Below are 16,205 nucleotides of genomic sequence, written 5' to 3'. Positions count from 1 at the left end.
TAATTCATTATCTCATAAAGTTGTTGCTTATTATTGTTAAGAGATGAACTTCAACGATAATTCGAAAAAAGTCAAAATTCATATATTGGGCCATATTATGGGCCAAGAACTACCTCAAAACCCTAACTGAATCCATCATCTTTAATTCCACTCAGTCCCCGCCCAAAAAGCTATTTGATTCAACATCGTTTATGTGAAGCCGGTCATGACTCATGACCATAGTGGGGAAAAAAGTGGCAAAAAAAGAGAGAAAAGAAAAAGAAGCAATTGTTGATGGAAAAAGGCCTTTTTGGTCATTATTTGTAGGAGCCTACGATGCACATCTACGTCACACTTGTCGCTCCATTCCCCAAGAAACGAAGATTTGTGTCAAGGTACTGCAGAATCTATCGTCACCCAAACTAACAATGATGGTTTCGGCTCAATAAAAACTGGAATGTGTAAAGGTAACGCCAGAATAGGCTAAGGTCTATAGTAGGTTTTTACATGATTGAAAAGATCACAACAGTTCAATGTACAGTACAGTAGTACACATACAAAATAGTGACAAAACCGCAAACCTTTCTATGCAAGATTCTCTAGTTATATTTTGTAACATAATGCGAGTTCAAAGGAATAAGAGAAACTTTTTGGTACGTTCCAAAAAGTCTTATATCTAAAATATCCACCGTTGACAAGAAAACGTAGTCTAATAATATCCACCGGCGATATTTGGCCAACTCATTTTTTTTTTTTTTTATGTTGTTAGCTAGTTTTTCATGCGATCACCTTCTAAGCTAAGAGTTCGTGGCTTACTTCCTTTAAAAAATTAATTGGTGCAAAAACAATCCTCATTGTAGAAAGATTTTTTTGTCTTCTCTATAACTGGAATGAAGTATGACTTGATTTTCACCAAAAAAAAGAACTTTCAACCAAATTTTTGAATATCAGAATAATCATTAACAAAAAAAAAAAAAGAGAAAACCATAGCTATATTTTTGTATATAAACATCGCCAGACAACAGTTCAACAACATAGAAAATTATATATAGATCAGAGAAACAGGTAGAGTAGTAGACGCTTAAACATAACACTAATTATGAAAAGTCAAAACTCACACACATCAAAAACCAAATCCAAAACTAAACATTTCAGAATTTTACTTGGATTTGGTTCGGTGTCTGAGTCTTTTCTTTTCCATCCTAGACCCATGTTCACCATCGCATACACTTTTATTATTCATAATCCTAATTACATATATGGAAAGACTAAACCGAGCACACTGGTTCATTGCATTTACCGACCATTGTGGTTTGAACTGTATCTTTCCCTCCGCTACGAGCTGGGCTGAAACATACCGCACTGTAGGCCTCCTCCGGATATGTCATATGCTGGAAACGTTTCACCAGCTCATCTTTGCCCTACACAAAAGTATTGTTGTTTTCCCCGACAAGTGTTACAATAAGATTGAATAAGATAAGATACACAGATCAAAGATGTGTATATATATATGTAAAGGAGTGGAACTAGCCTGAATTCTAGCATAAGTAATCTCAAGTTCTTTTTTTGAGTAGAAATGGCACCACGGCTTGTTGTTGCAAGCAGCCTTAAACTTGGACACTGCTTTTGCATTTGTGAAGTTCACGAAAGCATACCCTTTGTTCATTGTAGTCCTGTTTAATTCATTTAGGTAATTTATATATGATCAAGTTAATAATATCAAGATGAATAGTAACATTGTTATATATACTTATATTACAAATACATTAATGCACAAAATAAAAATTTGTAAGTTGTAACATGCAGATATTCAATGATTATCGATTATGATTTGTATATATAGCATCATTTCGTTGTATATAAACAAAGATGAAACTAATTAACGAATAATAATAAAGATTAAAACTTACCTAAAGTCTATCGGAAGGTAAATAAAATCATAAGCAGAGATTGTAAACTCTTCATTTTTCCCACTTTTATTGGCTTCTTCGCAATGCTTATCCATGAACTGAATCATCATCTCTCTCCTGCAAATATTGTTAATCATTAGCTTCAATATATGCCTCATCATTTCACCACCACAACAAAATAAATAAATTAAATCACACCTTGTTTAAATACTAACATATACTGTATAATCTAGTGGTTATGAATTTAAAATGAAGGAATTATATACGCACGTGTATCGGTTCGGTATATTGCGAAGCATGACGGTTGTGATGTGATCACCGTTGGATTCAACTTCCGGCTTGATACTTGTCCTCCATGTCACCTTCTCACATAGTTCGTAACTTCTCCGGCCAAAAACTCTTCTACTACTAGTCGGTGGAAGAGTCATCTCTTGGCTAGGGTTTGGAGAGTAACGTTGAGGAAGTTCTTGTGTAGACTCATATACATTAGGGTTAGGGTTAATATACCAAAGAGGATAATACACCCATATTGATGGAGGAGGAGGGAGATATATGTCGGAGATGAAATAAATCTGTGGTGGCGCCGAGAAGTAGTAAGTACGAGGAGAAGGATTGTGAGGAAAGAAAAAATGTGTCGGTGGGTTTCGAGCTTGTCTAGCTAAGACGGAGACGTGGTTGTTCTCCGGAGCTGGATCATCGGAAGAAGCCATTGGAGGTGTTCTAGTTATGGAGAGCAGAAATGATTTTGTGTTTGGTTCATTATATATATTATCTTCTAATAACAAACAGATTTGATATCTTAGTCTAGAAGATCCGAAGACTAGTGTCTACTCTCTCAGGTTCATAATTTCGTTTTGTCAGTAACTTGTTAACCGTCCGATTTGGTGTTTTTTTTCTCTCTTCTTATTTCTAACCTCGAGATCCGTGAGGCTCAGTACCTTATGATGATCAAGCTAAGCTTATGATGATCAAGCTAAGCATCGGTGATATGACTATTTTTTTCTTTATTTTTGGTTTTAAAAGTGACTATATTTTTAGGTGTTGAAATGGAACACACTGATTCTGTACAAATTTACCAAATCTAAATGTGTACTTAGATTTGCCAAATCTTTTGTGATATAGCTGTACTTGAAGTGTCCGTTTTCAAAGGGACATTTATAGTTTAGACTTGGATCATATGACATATTGTTGTAATAATTAAGAAACGGTAGTTATAAGATATAATTAAGAAGATTTGTTCTATACGTATTTAGTAGCAATCAAAAGTTTAGTCGAAACTGAAGATGTTCATATCATAAACAATTACTTAAGATTCCCATACATATTATGTAGTTCTCATATTTGTTATCTACTAAAGGTATGATCTAAAAAAGCAGATTGGTAACACCGTACCAAGTGATACAAGGTAAATTACCAATATCATCAAAAAACACATGTTTAGGTGTTGTATTTTTGAACTTAACTGCAGTGGAGTAGATCGATCGGGTCGAGTACCACAGATTTAGTCCAAGGATCGAGCATATATAGGAGAATATATAGTGACATATACTTCAAAGAGTAAAGTCCCATGCTGCAAAAGGATTTCTTGCTAGTAATGCCGTATGGTCGATGGGGAGTACTTGGATAAGATTTATAGTCAACATTTACATATTAAGTTAAGAATTTGATCAATATGTATCTGCAGGTTGCTCGTAAAGAATATTAGTATATAAAATATTAATATTTTTGCGTAGATATATATCATTTTTAAAAAAAATTTCTTAACATTAAATGCAGTGGTAGAGAGAATCATGTCTTACACATCAACACTTTTTTTTGTTACTTAAATCAACATCACAATCGCATTTCCTTTTTTTTTTGCCAAATGTATTTTAGACAAAAGCATACAATCAAAAACATTTGGATGTCAAAAACCAGATTTGGACATTTTCCCTTTAGTGTATTGAATTAATAAATCCCAAAAGAATAATTCTATATGTTTTCTTCTGTTTTGATTGGGTCAATGTCACATAGTACAAGTAATTTAGGAACCGTGTCATGAAAGTAATGGGCCTGGGCCCTTTGCCGACAAAAAATGTATGGGCACGTGGCAACTAGGAACTGTGAGATTCATATATCCTACGTGGCCAAGCCGTGTAAAACGGATACGATAGATTAACCCTCTTTTTCGCCCAGAATCTTTCTCCTTTCACAAATCATATTGTATATAGTCCGATCGAATTAATCAAACGAAAGATTTTAATTATTATAAGAAAACTGAAAGAGAGAGCATCTCTGCTTTTTCAAAATCAAAATTTTTGGATTTGGGAATTTTCGTTGGAGTAAAAAAGCTTCGTGCTTGGTGCATCATCGATTGTGGGTTTCTCTTCTTCTTTCGCTTTTCGGGTCGCTTTCTAGATCTCTCTTAGGCTTCTGATTTGATCATCTCTTCTACTTCTCCCTCTCGCTTCTTCAGGTTAGTTTTTTTATTTATTTGTTGGTGTAATTTACATTGGATCTTCGTGGACAGAGAGAAAGCTGCAGTTTTTGCCCCTTTTTTTTTAATAGGAGATTTTTGGAACTTTGTGATCTGAGTTTATTTTTCACTAGAGCTCGAGTTTTTTTTTTTTTTTTGTTTATTAAAGTCGAAGCTTAAAGGTTTTGTTTTGCCTCTTATAGTATTGTTGGAAATGAGCAGAGTAAGTTTTCATCAATATGTATCAAACTTAGGAACTTGAGAGCAAGGTTTCATTTTGATTTTAAGAATGTGTTGTCCAAGCATGATTACGATTGTTTGATTGAAGTCTGAATCCGAGGAAGAAAATGACCAAACAATTAATTTTCTTGTAGTAAATTTGTTTTTGTTTACATTGTTCAGGGCCTTTGTAATTTGGGCTGCAGTGTTTCTTATGAAAACGATTGTTTCTATCGTGTTATGCGGTTGGATGACATGTTTTTTTTTCTTACTGTCAGGGAAGAAGAGTTTGTTTTTCTTTAGTTGAATTGTGTTTGTTGTCCTCTGCGATATCGCTTTTTCTGAGCATAAACTGGTTTGATGGATGATGATGATATGGAGTTTGAGGAAGAATTTTTGATGATCTGTGTGTGGACCTGACCAATACAATAATCTTTTTGGGGCTTCTTATTGGCTCGGATTTCAGGGATTTTCACACTTGTAGTAGAGTTGCAACATAGACAAATGGACGACGATGGAGAATTGGGGATGTTCTTTCCTAGCTGGACCAGCAAGAATCCTATTGACACGGTTGAATCTCGTGGTTTAATGTTCTCTTGTTTTGTTGCTGCCCTTGTTGGTATATTGACCATCGCCTACACTGCTTTTCAATGGCGAAGAAATATTAATTTAAGTTGGACGAAAGCCATAGCCAGGTCAAAGAAAAATCCAAAGGCACGACATAAGGTTCCTGTTGCCCCACATAGCTGGGAACTCGACCCTATAGCTCGTGCGAAAAACTTGAACTGTTGTGTTTGCTTGAAGTCCATGTCGCCATCTCAGGCAATTGTAGCTTCAGAAAGTTTTTTCCACAGGTGCACAATCTGTGGAGCAGCAGCACATTTTAACTGTTCTTCAAGTGCGCCAAAAGATTGCAAATGTGTCTCCATGGTTGGATTTGAGCATGTGGTGCACCAGTGGGCAGTGCGGTGGACAGAAGGGGCTGATCAGACTGATGACTCCTCGTTTTGTAGCTACTGTGACGAGTCATGTAGTAGCTCCTTTCTTGGGGGTTCTCCTATATGGTGCTGCTTGTGGTGTCAACGTCTTGTGCACGTTGACTGTCACAGTAACATGTCAAATGAAACTGGTGACATTTGTGATTTAGGCCCGCTTAGAAGGTTAATATTGTGCCCACTCTACGTTAAGGAATTGACGCGGAATCCCTCTGGAGGATTTCTGAGCTCAATCACTCATGGTGCTAACGAACTTGCATCTACCGCCCTTGCCAGTATCAGGATTCAAAGCAAAAAATACAAGCAAACTAATGAAACTTCAGCTGACACTGGTAATAGTGGTAGCAATTGCGATGAATCCACAGAAAGCACAGCTGATACAGGTCCAACTGTTAATGGCGCTCATGCCGTACTGGAAAATTCTATCAGCGTTATGAATGGGGATTCTTCTAACGGGGACAGTGACAGCAATGGCAAGCTGGAAAAGAAGCCGAGTGTTAAAAGAACCGGGTCTTTTGGTCAGAAGGAATATCATGCACTAAGGTCGAAACTTAAGTATGAACTAGCTGATTTGCCTTCAGATGCAAGACCGTTGTTGGTTTTTATTAACAAAAAGAGTGGTGCTCAACGAGGTGATTCCCTTCGTCAACGTCTTCATCTTCATCTAAATCCTGTGCAGGTAGAGTATACTGCCTTGAAAACTCGTCACAGACTTAAATCTGATTCTGTGGACATTTTCAATGCATTTTCTTAATCTGTAGTCTTTAAAGTTTATTGACGCGAGCCGTTTCTTGCAGGTATTTGAATTGAGTTCAGTGCAGGGACCAGAAGTGGGACTTTTTCTCTTCAGGAAGGTTCCTCACTTTAGAGTTCTTGTTTGTGGTGGAGATGGCACCGCTGGTTGGGTATTAGATGCCATAGAGAAACAGAATTTTATTTCTCCTCCTGCAGTTGCTATACTGCCTGCTGGAACCGGGAATGATCTATCCCGAGTATTAAATTGGGGTGGTGGTTTGGGTTCTGTTGAGAGACAAGGAGGCTTGTCGACAGTATTACAGAACATAGAGCATGCTGCAGTCACTGTCCTTGATCGTTGGAAAGTATCGATTCTGAATCAACAAGGAAAGCAACTCCAGCCGCCAAAATATATGAACAATTATATAGGTCAGTTAAATTCAAAACCTCTAGGTGAAAACCTTCACAGCTTTGCTTTCGATATAATTTCAATTATATGTGAGGTTGCTAATCGTCGAAGTAGTGGGGCAGTTTCATTTGTATCCAGAGTCCTTTAGTTCTGTTTGCAACTTTTGTCCCGTATATATTACTCTTATCAAGACTTATCTCGGGGTTAAAATTATTTACAATTTAACACGGCAGTTTGCATTTAAAGTCTATATAAATTAAAATTGTATAATGATAGATTCTTTAAATAAATTCATGAAGAATGGTTTGAACCATTCCCGTTGTGTATATTACCCTTGTAAATGATATGACTGCTATCTTGAACCCATAGCCTATAAATTGTTGCTAACTTTGCTAATCTTAACAGGGGTTGGGTGTGATGCTAAGGTTGCCCTTGAGATTCACAATCTACGGGAGGAGAATCCAGAGAGATTTTATAGCCAGGTAACCAAATGAACATTAATTGATAAAATTTTGATATAACCTCAGGAAAACTGTATTTCTATATTTCACAATCATGATATAACTGGCATATATTGTAGAGAAGCTGTATGGTTAATCCTTTAGTCCATGAAACTGATATTTGAATGGTCTCCATGTGCAGTTTATGAACAAAGTCCTCTATGCCAGAGAAGGTGCAAGGAGTATAATGGACAGAACATTCGAAGATTTCCCTTGGCAAGTTCGAGTTGAGGTGGATGGTGTTGACATCGAGGTTCCTGAGGTGAGTCACAGATACCTTACAGATACGACCCGCATGATAATTAATGCTCTAACTTCTCTATGCTAAATCTCTGAAGGATGCGGAAGGAATACTGGTTGCAAACATTGGAAGTTACATGGGAGGGGTGGATTTATGGCAGAATGAAGATGAAACATATGAAAACTTTGATCCGCAATCGATGCACGACAAGATAGTTGAAGTTGTGAGTATATCTGGGACATGGCACCTTGGGAAACTTCAGGTTATATTTGTACTCTTATGTCTTATTTGTATACATTTGACTGGTAACCTAAAAACTAACATAAATTGATTTTTGTTTTGTTTTCACATCTTCAGGTCGGGTTGTCTCGTGCGAGAAGGCTAGCTCAAGGGTCAGCAGTCAAGATACAACTTTGTGCGCCTTTACCAGTGCAAATTGATGGAGAGCCTTGGAATCAGCAACCATGTACCTTAACCATATCGCACCATGGCCAGGTTCTTCTCTCCATTTCCCTAACTTAGATTCTGGATTCAAATCAAGTTTTCTACTGAGAAAAAGTTGCACTAGATTGTAAAAGTTTGTGGTCTTCTGTTTTTTCTTAACTCCTCTAAAAGCTCGAACCATTTTTTGTGAAACTGTTTTTAGTTTTCTCACTTACCTTCACTTGCACCAGGCTTTCATGCTAAAGAGAGCCGCGGAAGAGCCACTGGGTCACGCAGCAGCTATAATCACAGATGTTCTAGAGAATGCAGAAACCAATCAAGTGATAAACGCTTCTCAGAAACGAACGCTGCTTCAAGAAATGGCTCTACGGCTAACTTAAAACAGGGGAAAAAAAAAGAAAAGACAGAAGACAAAACCTTCCCTCTTCAACAACCAATCAATCATCACTGGTTAGTTACAAATATTTACAAATGCGTGTATTTTACATATCTTGTACCTCTGCCTAATGAAGGGAATGTTAAAAAGTCTTGAAGATCGAAATCCGCTGATTGACAAAGCGGGTTCTGTGTGGAAGTAGGAAAAAGGAACCAAAAATTGGAATCTGGTTCCTAGATTTTTGGCTGTTCTCATAGTGAATGAAAGCAAAACGTGTTTAATTATCTCTGTCTTTCTCATATTTTATTATTATGGGTTCCTTTTCTATATCAAATAGAATTTTGAGAAGAATCATGTATGTACATATAGATGAACCATGTTCTTAATTTGTGATTATTTTCTAGAAATAGTATTATTAGGCTTCTTACTTCCTGTTCTTTTTGCTGCGTGTTTGTTCCTAATGTTTACCATTCATAAAACTTTTGAAATTATGGGCTGAGTTCTTTGATATTCAGTATATAATACAAACGATATCAAGTCAAAAGACTTCACATTTTGGCTTTTCACATCAACTTCATAACTTGGTTGACTGGTCGGTTTCGAATTTGAGTTATTAGTGTTTTTGGTTTGAAATTTAACGAGATGGGTATGAGAATAAAATAAATGGAAAAGAAAAAAAAAAATTAGTCCGACCATGCTGTTGCTTGAGGAAGGGGCTATATATCAAAAGAAACCTCGTTTTCTTGTAATAAAACAAGCCATTTTTCTGGTTAATATCATATATACGTTGGTTTAACAACACTATCATTAGTTAGAAGTTTAGAACCAAGAAAAAGACGTTTAACAACGAAAGTTTTAAAAATAGAACCACTAAAAGAAAGATTTTGCAAACAAAATGTTTAGGTATGATTGAAAGGTAAGAGGTTATGTAAGAAACAAGACAGGTAATGTGGTCAGAAGACAAGTTTAAGTACTTCAAAAATGAGTCTTTGGTAACATAGATATCTGAAATTTCCCTCGATTTGATTAGTGGGATCACCAATACCAAGATAAAATCTGAAGTTTAGTTCATTGACTCAATAGTATTTGAGTCTTGGGGCTCGAAATGATTTTGATTTTGATTTCTTACCGATCTTCGAGTTTCCAAAGCTAAGCACTTTTATCAAATTTAGGGTCTTTTTACTTTTCCAAATTATATTTTTCTGTTTTTGGGGACGAATTTGGCTTTCTTTCTATATAACCCGCGAGCGAGACAGAGACCTTGACCCTCACCTAAACCTCAAAAACCAAATTTTGACCCCAAAAGCCATCTCTTTTAGCAATCAGATTACTTTGAAACTTTCTCTGGGTATCTGAGATTTCTTCATTATTTATATAAATCATCTAATCGAAATCTACTGCGACGATCGGCGAAGAATCGGAAACACAAAAATGGGGTGTTGCGCGAGCAATACAGCTGGTGGTTCAAAGGCTAATCGGATCTCACGCTGGCGATCTACAGGCATTGTTGGTCTCCGCGACTCCAAATTGAAGGTATACTTGTCTCCACTTGGAATTGATTGACAAACTTGTTTCTATCTGTCTATATGACTTTGTAGAGATGTTTATTCTATGTGTGTTGTTGTTATTGTCTCTTGTTTGAATGATTGATAGAGACGAAAAGCACTGAACTTTGTGATTGTGTCATCAATGCAGCATACGAATTTGTTCTAGGGTTTTGTTAAGACTGGATTGGCTGATTATCTCTTGATTGGTGAATTTTCTGTTTTTTTGATTTGTTTTGTTGAGTAGACATTTCCTGATGAAGTGATTGAAATGGAGAGAGCAGTGCGAACACTTGATCTAACACACAATAAGATTGGTATGCCTTCTGCTTCATTTTGATTTCTTTCTTCATTGACGTGTTAAGAGTAATAGCTGAGGGACTTTGTATTTGACCATATTTATGCAGCTGATGTTCCTGGAGAAATCAGCAAGTTAATCAATATGCAGCGTCTGGTGAGGAAACTTTGCCTCTCTGTGTACATTATCTGCATATTTCGTCGTATCTTGTATTAGCTATGATCACAGTATTTGACTCAATGGAATGCTAGTTGGTACTTTCTCTGTGGATTTTGACTCTTTCCCATCATGCTGACTTTTGGCAGTTAATAGCTGATAATCTAGTTGAGCGCCTTCCGGGGAATCTAGGGAAGCTTCAATCTCTCAAAGTTTTGATGCTTGATGGAAACCGCATCAGCTGTTTGCCTGATGAATGTAAGATGCTCTTTGATACAAGTACACTATTTGTTAATTTTAAAACAACTTGTGTCCTATTACGGTTCGTATTCATATATTTTTCTTGCTTTCCAGTGGGCCAGTTGGTAAGGCTTGAGCAACTATCAATCTCAAGAAATATGCTCATATACTTGCCCGATACTATTGGTAGTCTCCGCAATGTAAGTGACTTCATTTACCAAAGCATAGCTCTAGGATCTCCCTGAAATAATTAACAAGCTTTCTCTAATCAAATGCAGCTACTGCTGTTGAATGTCTCAAATAACAGATTGAAATCCCTTCCTGAATCAGTAGGGAGCTGTGCTTCTTTAGAAGAAGTACAGGCTAATGGTATGTTTCTAGTTTCGCTCTTTAGATTCTGTTTCTTTTTATCCCCCATTTTTGTTAGGTGATTCAGAAACATCAAAACTCTTTAGGAAACAAGTGTTATGTTTTTTTCTATTGACATTTTGTTCTGGACATTCCTCTGGTTGTTTCTTCTCCAAAGCTTAATCGTGATTCGGGATAGCCTTGCAGATAACGTTGTTGAAGAGCTTCCTGCATCACTCTGCAATCTGATTCAGTTAAAGTCGCTTTCCTTAGACAATAATCAAGTGAACCAGGTAAACAGATTGAAATGTGTTTTTTTTTGTTTTTGGGTTTATTGAATCACTATCTTCTTCCTTTGAAATCTGTAACACTTGTTGTTTTCCAGATTCCAGATGGATTGCTGATACATTGCAAGAGTCTGCAAAACCTTTCTTTGCATAACAATCCTATTTCCATGGATCAGTTTCAGCTGGTAATTCAATAATCCATAACCTCGAAAGAACACTTTTTAAAGTTGTTTGTTTGAATTGGGTTTTGTGTAACATACATTTATATAAAAATGGATAGATGGAAGGATACCAAGACTTTGAAGAGAGGAGAAAGAAGAAATTTGATAAGCAAATCGATTCGAATGTGATGATGGGCTCTAAAGCACTTGATGTAGGCGTTGATAAATGAAAACTGTCTTCACATCTCCTTACTTTGTAAGTTCATTTAGACTAGTGCAGATAGATTTGGTATTAGTCTCTATGTATTATTCCTCACTGATGATAAAATATTCGTTTTTTGCAGGTCGGTTCGGTGAATGAGGATCATCGTTTCGTGTAAGAAATATTGTTGTAAAACTCTCTCTCTCTCTTTCTCTCGTCTGCAAGATTTAGAATCTCTGTTACTGTCACACCAATTCTTATGAACACATACATATGTACGTTTGTATACTCTATCAAGGCGTGTCTGTATATGTATATGTGCGTGTGTGTATACAAATCATATAGGCAGACCGATTCTTGGCTTTGGCCCTTATATTGAGATGACGATTCTACTTCTACATGCAAGTCTTCAATTGTTCTGTCTTTAAAACACACGTTGGGCTTGCTAATCAGCTTTCCTTTCACTACCAAAATTGGATTACACACTAGACTCTTTTCACAAAGATTCATGTCTCTCAGCATCTGACATTTGATAATGAAAACAGTCAAAAACAAAAGCTCAGAGTTTGGTGCATCCTAGATACAGATTCATCAACTCAGGCAACTCCTCTTCGTACTTGATCACGAGCTTCTCCAAGAACACTTTCTCCACTGGAACCAACAAAGACGTCAAGCTCCAATCCTCTTTCACAAGCCCGTTCGATACCAAAACCTTAGTAACCGAACACCTCGGGATAATCCTCTTCTCAAGGCTGAAGAAGAGCACCACTGGACACTGTGCGATCGATCTAGGCGCCATATTCATCTCATTCACAAAATATTCCATCGTTCTGTTAATCTTCCTCTCAGACAACATCATACAATGAGGGTGCTTCTTGAACGCACACATGATATCATCTTCCGACCATCCCCATCTCTGATAAACCTCAAAACATTTGTCCCATATCGATTTGTTTCCTTTCCCAGAGAGAGCATGAATGGCCAACACAAATGTTGATTTTTGAGGATTGAACCCCATCTCTTGAGCTTGCTTAGCAATTGCTTGGAACTCATGGTTCTTCTGCATCACAGCTTCAGGAAAATGCGTGAGAAGCAGCTTGATACATTTCTCAGGAACACCAGTCTCCGCCATATAGTTGATGTTTGGGACAAGGTTCTTAGTGTGATCCTCAAGGAAAACCCAAGTCGTCCTCCGCAACGCCGCCACAATCTTCTCATCGGAATCAAGAACGCTTTTAAGGAAATTGTAAGAAGGGATAAGCTGATTAACAAGGGATCTAGTCAAAATGGTTGGATCAGAAGCTAAAGTTCGAGCAAGTAAAGATTTTGAGACACCAATTGAGAGAAAGAAGCTGAGTTTCGGGAGGAGGACAGATTCAGCATTGGCTAATAAGAGAACAGGACGTTTCTTGACGAGAGATGAGATTTGAGCTGTGGTGAATCCATGGTCACGAAGAAGGTTGAGAACTGTGTTGGGTCGTTCTGGTGAATCTAGTAAGAGCTTACGAGAGGCTACGGTGGCGGAATCTGGAGATAGTCCACATGAGTCGATAAGGTAGTTGAGGGTGAAGGAGAGTTTTTGCTGTTGCTCATCATCTTTAGGGTTTTTGGAGGTGAGTGTGGTTACTGGAGAAGAAAATTGAGTCTGGAGAGAGAATACGAAGATTGGTTTCCGATGATGCTTAGGTAGTATGGTGGTGAAGCTTCCTCGTGGGATTAATTTCGTGAGGAAGACGAGGTTCGTAAGAGAAGTGGCTTGAGGTATTGCGACCGCCATTACTAGAGAGGGATTGCTTACTAAAAATCTCTCACTCTCACAGTACATAAACCAAATCCGAAATAATAACTAGTTTGACCCGAACCGACCCGACCGGAATTGACCGGGTTTTGTTTTTTAAACAAAGCAGAGAGTCATTTTTACTTATCTGGGCTGGCATCGCTTCGAAGAAACCGAGAGACATTTTTTTTTTTTGGAGGATCATCAAATTCAAACATCATTTCTCCGGCAAATTCGCCGTCGGAATTATCTCAGAGAGGGATTGAGCTGCGAAGGTAAACGTTTCCTGGGCTTGTATTCGTGTGTACGCTCATCAATTTTATTCTCGTGTTCGCTTTTTCTTTTGTGGTTGCAATTTTTATCCTTCGTTGTTGAAATTGGCTATCTAGTGGTGTGTGTAGTACTGTTTTCCCCAATTACTTCAAAGGAATCGAGTAGAAGCATCAAGGCTTTCATCTAATTTTATGAATAATTGGACCTGTGAAGTTGACGTCTTCTCTAGTTCTTCATTTAGTTGTTGTAAGTGTTTTTATAGCCTAATTTGATTTCCGTGGAAAGATAAACTGAAAGAAAAATCTGATTTGATTTAGGGAATGAAAACTTGGATTCGTTTGAAGTTAGTTGTAGAAAGTGTTTCTATAGGTTATTGGTGCTAATGATTCATTGCCTTTGCAGTGGTGATTTTTGTCTCTAAATGTCGAGTAGCTCGGGGAGTTTCTCGGGAAGCAGTAGCTCGGCGTGTAGTTCCAGAAGTGATTGTGAGAACTCGTTTGATGTTGAAGATCTTTTGCAGATTGGGACTACACGCAGGGAGGTAAACACTTCATTGCTATGCTCATTATAAGGTAGTTTCTGACTCTTAGATTGCTGAAGTTGATTTCTGTTTTGTTTTGTGCTCTTTGATTTGTTATTGGCAGCTAAGGAAACAAAAGGACTTGCTGAGAGAATCACAGCCCCATAGTATTGAACTAGTCAGAGTAGTCTTCTTCTCCTTGTTTAATATGAGCAATTCAGGGAAAGTATTTTCTCATTCTGTTGGTTGAGTTTTCGGACCTTAATCTTCTCTTCACCGCAGAGGTTGGAACTTCACACGAAGTCATTATCTGAATCTCGCTTAGAAGACACAGCAAGAATTCAGATGATGGAGAAAGAATTATTGAATTGCTATAAGGAAATTGGTAATTTTCTATTTAAGCCAACCAGTCTTGATTTTTCTGAACTAATAATAATATGTTTCAGCATATATTAATCTTCGCCTTGTAGATTACTTGCGGGATCAACTAATTTTCAGAAGCAAGGAAGTGAATTATCTCAATGAACATCTGCACGATCTTGAGTTCAAATTGGCTGAATCAAGGAATCTGGAAGAAGAAGTTAACTCTTTAAGAGATGAGTTGTGTATGTCTAAATCCGAGCATTTGTTGTTGTTGCAAGAACTCGAGAGCAAGGAAATAGAACTACAGTGTTCGTCTCTTACATTGGAGAAACTGGAAGAGACCATCTCGTCCTTAACATTAGAGTCCTTGTGCGAAATAGAAAGCATGAAGCTTGATATAACAGCGTTGGAGCAAGCACTCTTTGACGCTATGAAAATCCAAGAAGAAAGCATCCAAGAAAAAGATCAATTAAAAGGAATAATCGAAGAGTCCCAGTTTCAGTCTCAAAGGGCAAAAGAGAATGTCAAGTACATCGAAAAGCAAAACGAAGACCTGAGGGAGAAATTTACTGCCTCTGAAAAGAGTATCAAAGATTTCTTTCAAAGTACTAAAGAACGGTTAGAAAGTGAAGATGAACAGCCTCTAAATGCAATGTGCTTCTTCGCTGAACTGAGCCATGTGCTTCCAGTGTCTAATGAAGTTCGGTAAGCTCCAGTTTAAGGCTAATTTATTAAGTCATCAAATTGAGTTATCCCCGTCCCTAATAATGTTGGTTTTGTGTCTCACAGCAATTGTTTTGATGCTATCATGAAGAAACTAGAACTTTCTCAGAATGTGAATTTGATTGATAAAGTGGAGGGTATGGGGAAACAGATACATCAGCACGAAGATGTTGTAAAGCAACTCAAAGTACTTTTGAAAAACTGAAGAACTCTATTTCCTTCCTTTGTTACCATTACAGAATCCAACTAGTTATACCTGCGGTTGTTGGTTTGTGCAGGAAGAACTGAAACAGGAGAAACTGAAGGCGAAGGAAGAAGCAGAAGACCTTACACAAGAAATGGCTGAATTAAGGTATAAGATGACATGTTTGCTTGATGAGGAACGCAATCGCCGTGTGTGCATAGAACAAGCATCATTACAGAGAATATCCGAGCTAGAAGCACAGGTACTACTTATGTAATGCTTCCTTGTTTTTGGTCGAATATGTGAAAATGGAATCTAATCTCTCTTTTCTTTCCTCTGTTGTTAAGATCAAGAGAGATGTAAAAAAGCCTGCTTCCAATGAAATGCTGCCTCTTCCTGGGTTATGAAAAGTCTTGAGCTTTGATGTTTACCTTTACACACATTTCTGAGTCTCATCCATGGGTTTTCTGTTGAAACTGAGTGTGGAAAGTGCTCGAGTGATTGAAAGACGGATTGCAAGTTTGGATGTTGATTTGTATAGAAATCAAATGGTAGGGTAGTCAGAAGAAATCCAGAGACTTGGAAGAGGTTTGGAGACGCAAACAAAAGAAGTTTGGGTTAAGAGTTTAGCTTTAGAGATTGATGTTTTCTTTATTCTGAGTGTACATAAAAATTGCTTGGAACAAACATTAGAAATAAAAGTCGTTCTAAGGTAATACATAATTGCATTTTCTTTGATGTCTTAACAAGTCTCTAAATATTTACTCTGCAGCAAATTGAAAATTGATCTCCAACCAATTCTTCCATACCTTATGTTCTTTTCCTCTTTATAAATTGAAATCTCAAACATTTTTCTTATCAAGTTG

The 16,205-nt window shown here is 37.3% G+C and overlaps 5 protein-coding genes and 1 long non-coding RNA gene across 14 annotated transcripts; 4 read left to right on the top strand and 2 right to left on the bottom strand.

Moving 5' to 3' along the window:
• Positions 1–721: 721 nt before the first annotated feature.
• Positions 722–2,630, bottom strand: MCT2 (MEI2 C-terminal RRM only like 2; the record flags this gene model as incomplete). Of its 3 annotated transcripts, NM_001203324.1 has the most annotated exons (6): positions 722–748; positions 944–1,181; positions 1,263–1,393; positions 1,507–1,652; positions 1,890–2,006; positions 2,160–2,630. In NM_001203324.1, 5 exons carry the CDS (start codon positions 2,597–2,599, stop codon positions 1,131–1,133), a joined length of 885 nt encoding a protein of 294 aa, NP_001190253.1. The 3 variants fall into 3 exon arrangements, with proteins under 3 accessions (NP_001190253.1, NP_196410.1, NP_001078544.1); NM_120875.1 differs by lacking the exons at positions 722–748; positions 944–1,181 and having other exon boundaries at positions 1,248–1,393; positions 2,160–2,599; NM_001085075.1 differs by lacking the exons at positions 722–748; positions 944–1,181 and having other exon boundaries at positions 1,248–1,652; positions 2,160–2,599.
• Positions 2,631–4,042: 1,412 nt separating this feature from the next.
• On the top strand, positions 4,043–8,777 carry DGK1 (diacylglycerol kinase1). 3 transcript variants are annotated; one of them, NM_120874.3, is made up of 8 exons: positions 4,043–4,344; positions 4,842–6,237; positions 6,356–6,722; positions 7,108–7,184; positions 7,345–7,464; positions 7,541–7,705; positions 7,801–7,938; positions 8,118–8,777. In NM_120874.3, exons 2-8 carry the CDS (start codon positions 5,068–5,070, stop codon positions 8,265–8,267), a joined length of 2,187 nt encoding a protein of 728 aa, NP_196409.1. In that variant the 5' UTR covers positions 4,043–4,344; positions 4,842–5,067; the 3' UTR covers positions 8,268–8,777. The 3 variants fall into 3 exon arrangements, with proteins under 3 accessions (NP_196409.1, NP_001331085.1, NP_001331084.1); NM_001342968.1 differs by having other exon boundaries at positions 5,030–6,237; positions 8,118–8,764; NM_001342967.1 differs by having other exon boundaries at positions 7,801–8,764.
• Positions 8,778–9,073: 296 nt separating this feature from the next.
• On the top strand, positions 9,074–11,930 carry AT5G07910 (Leucine-rich repeat (LRR) family protein). Its single transcript, NM_120873.4, has 10 exons — positions 9,074–9,796; positions 10,055–10,124; positions 10,215–10,261; positions 10,411–10,519; positions 10,616–10,701; positions 10,780–10,870; positions 11,057–11,142; positions 11,235–11,321; positions 11,417–11,553; positions 11,642–11,930. The coding sequence occupies exons 1-9, from the start codon at positions 9,695–9,697 to the stop codon at positions 11,525–11,527; spliced, it is 789 nt and encodes a 262-aa protein (NP_196408.2). The 5' UTR covers positions 9,074–9,694; the 3' UTR covers positions 11,528–11,553; positions 11,642–11,930.
• Positions 11,918–13,300, bottom strand: AT5G07900 (Mitochondrial transcription termination factor family protein). The gene has a single exon (NM_120872.1): positions 11,918–13,295. The coding sequence runs from the start codon at positions 13,274–13,276 to the stop codon at positions 12,059–12,061; it is 1,218 nt and encodes a 405-aa protein (NP_568185.1). The 5' UTR covers positions 13,277–13,295; the 3' UTR covers positions 11,918–12,058.
• Positions 12,174–12,613, top strand: AT5G01435. The gene has a single exon (NR_142506.1). It is a non-coding gene; the product is annotated as an other RNA (long non-coding RNA).
• Positions 13,301–13,422: 122 nt separating the features above from the next.
• AT5G07890 (myosin heavy chain-like protein) lies at positions 13,423–16,158 on the top strand. 5 transcript variants are annotated; one of them, NM_001342965.1, is made up of 9 exons: positions 13,472–13,551; positions 13,678–13,795; positions 13,952–14,090; positions 14,194–14,253; positions 14,352–14,454; positions 14,540–15,137; positions 15,222–15,342; positions 15,434–15,601; positions 15,687–16,158. In NM_001342965.1, exons 3-9 carry the CDS (start codon positions 13,971–13,973, stop codon positions 15,744–15,746), a joined length of 1,230 nt encoding a protein of 409 aa, NP_001318504.1. In that variant the 5' UTR covers positions 13,472–13,551; positions 13,678–13,795; positions 13,952–13,970; the 3' UTR covers positions 15,747–16,158. The 5 variants fall into 5 exon arrangements, with proteins under 5 accessions (NP_196406.2, NP_001332408.1, NP_001031850.1 ...); NM_001036774.2 differs by having other exon boundaries at positions 13,666–13,795; positions 15,687–16,134; NM_120871.3 differs by lacking the exon at positions 13,678–13,795 and having other exon boundaries at positions 13,423–13,551.
• The last annotated feature ends 47 nt before the right edge of the window (positions 16,159–16,205 follow it).

Source organism: Arabidopsis thaliana, chromosome 5 (genome assembly GCF_000001735.4).
Source record: "Arabidopsis thaliana chromosome 5, partial sequence".
Taxonomy (NCBI): domain Eukaryota; kingdom Viridiplantae; phylum Streptophyta; class Magnoliopsida; order Brassicales; family Brassicaceae; genus Arabidopsis; species Arabidopsis thaliana.
Note: the sequence above shows the minus strand (reverse complement) of the source record. Positions and strands in the feature narration are given on the sequence as shown.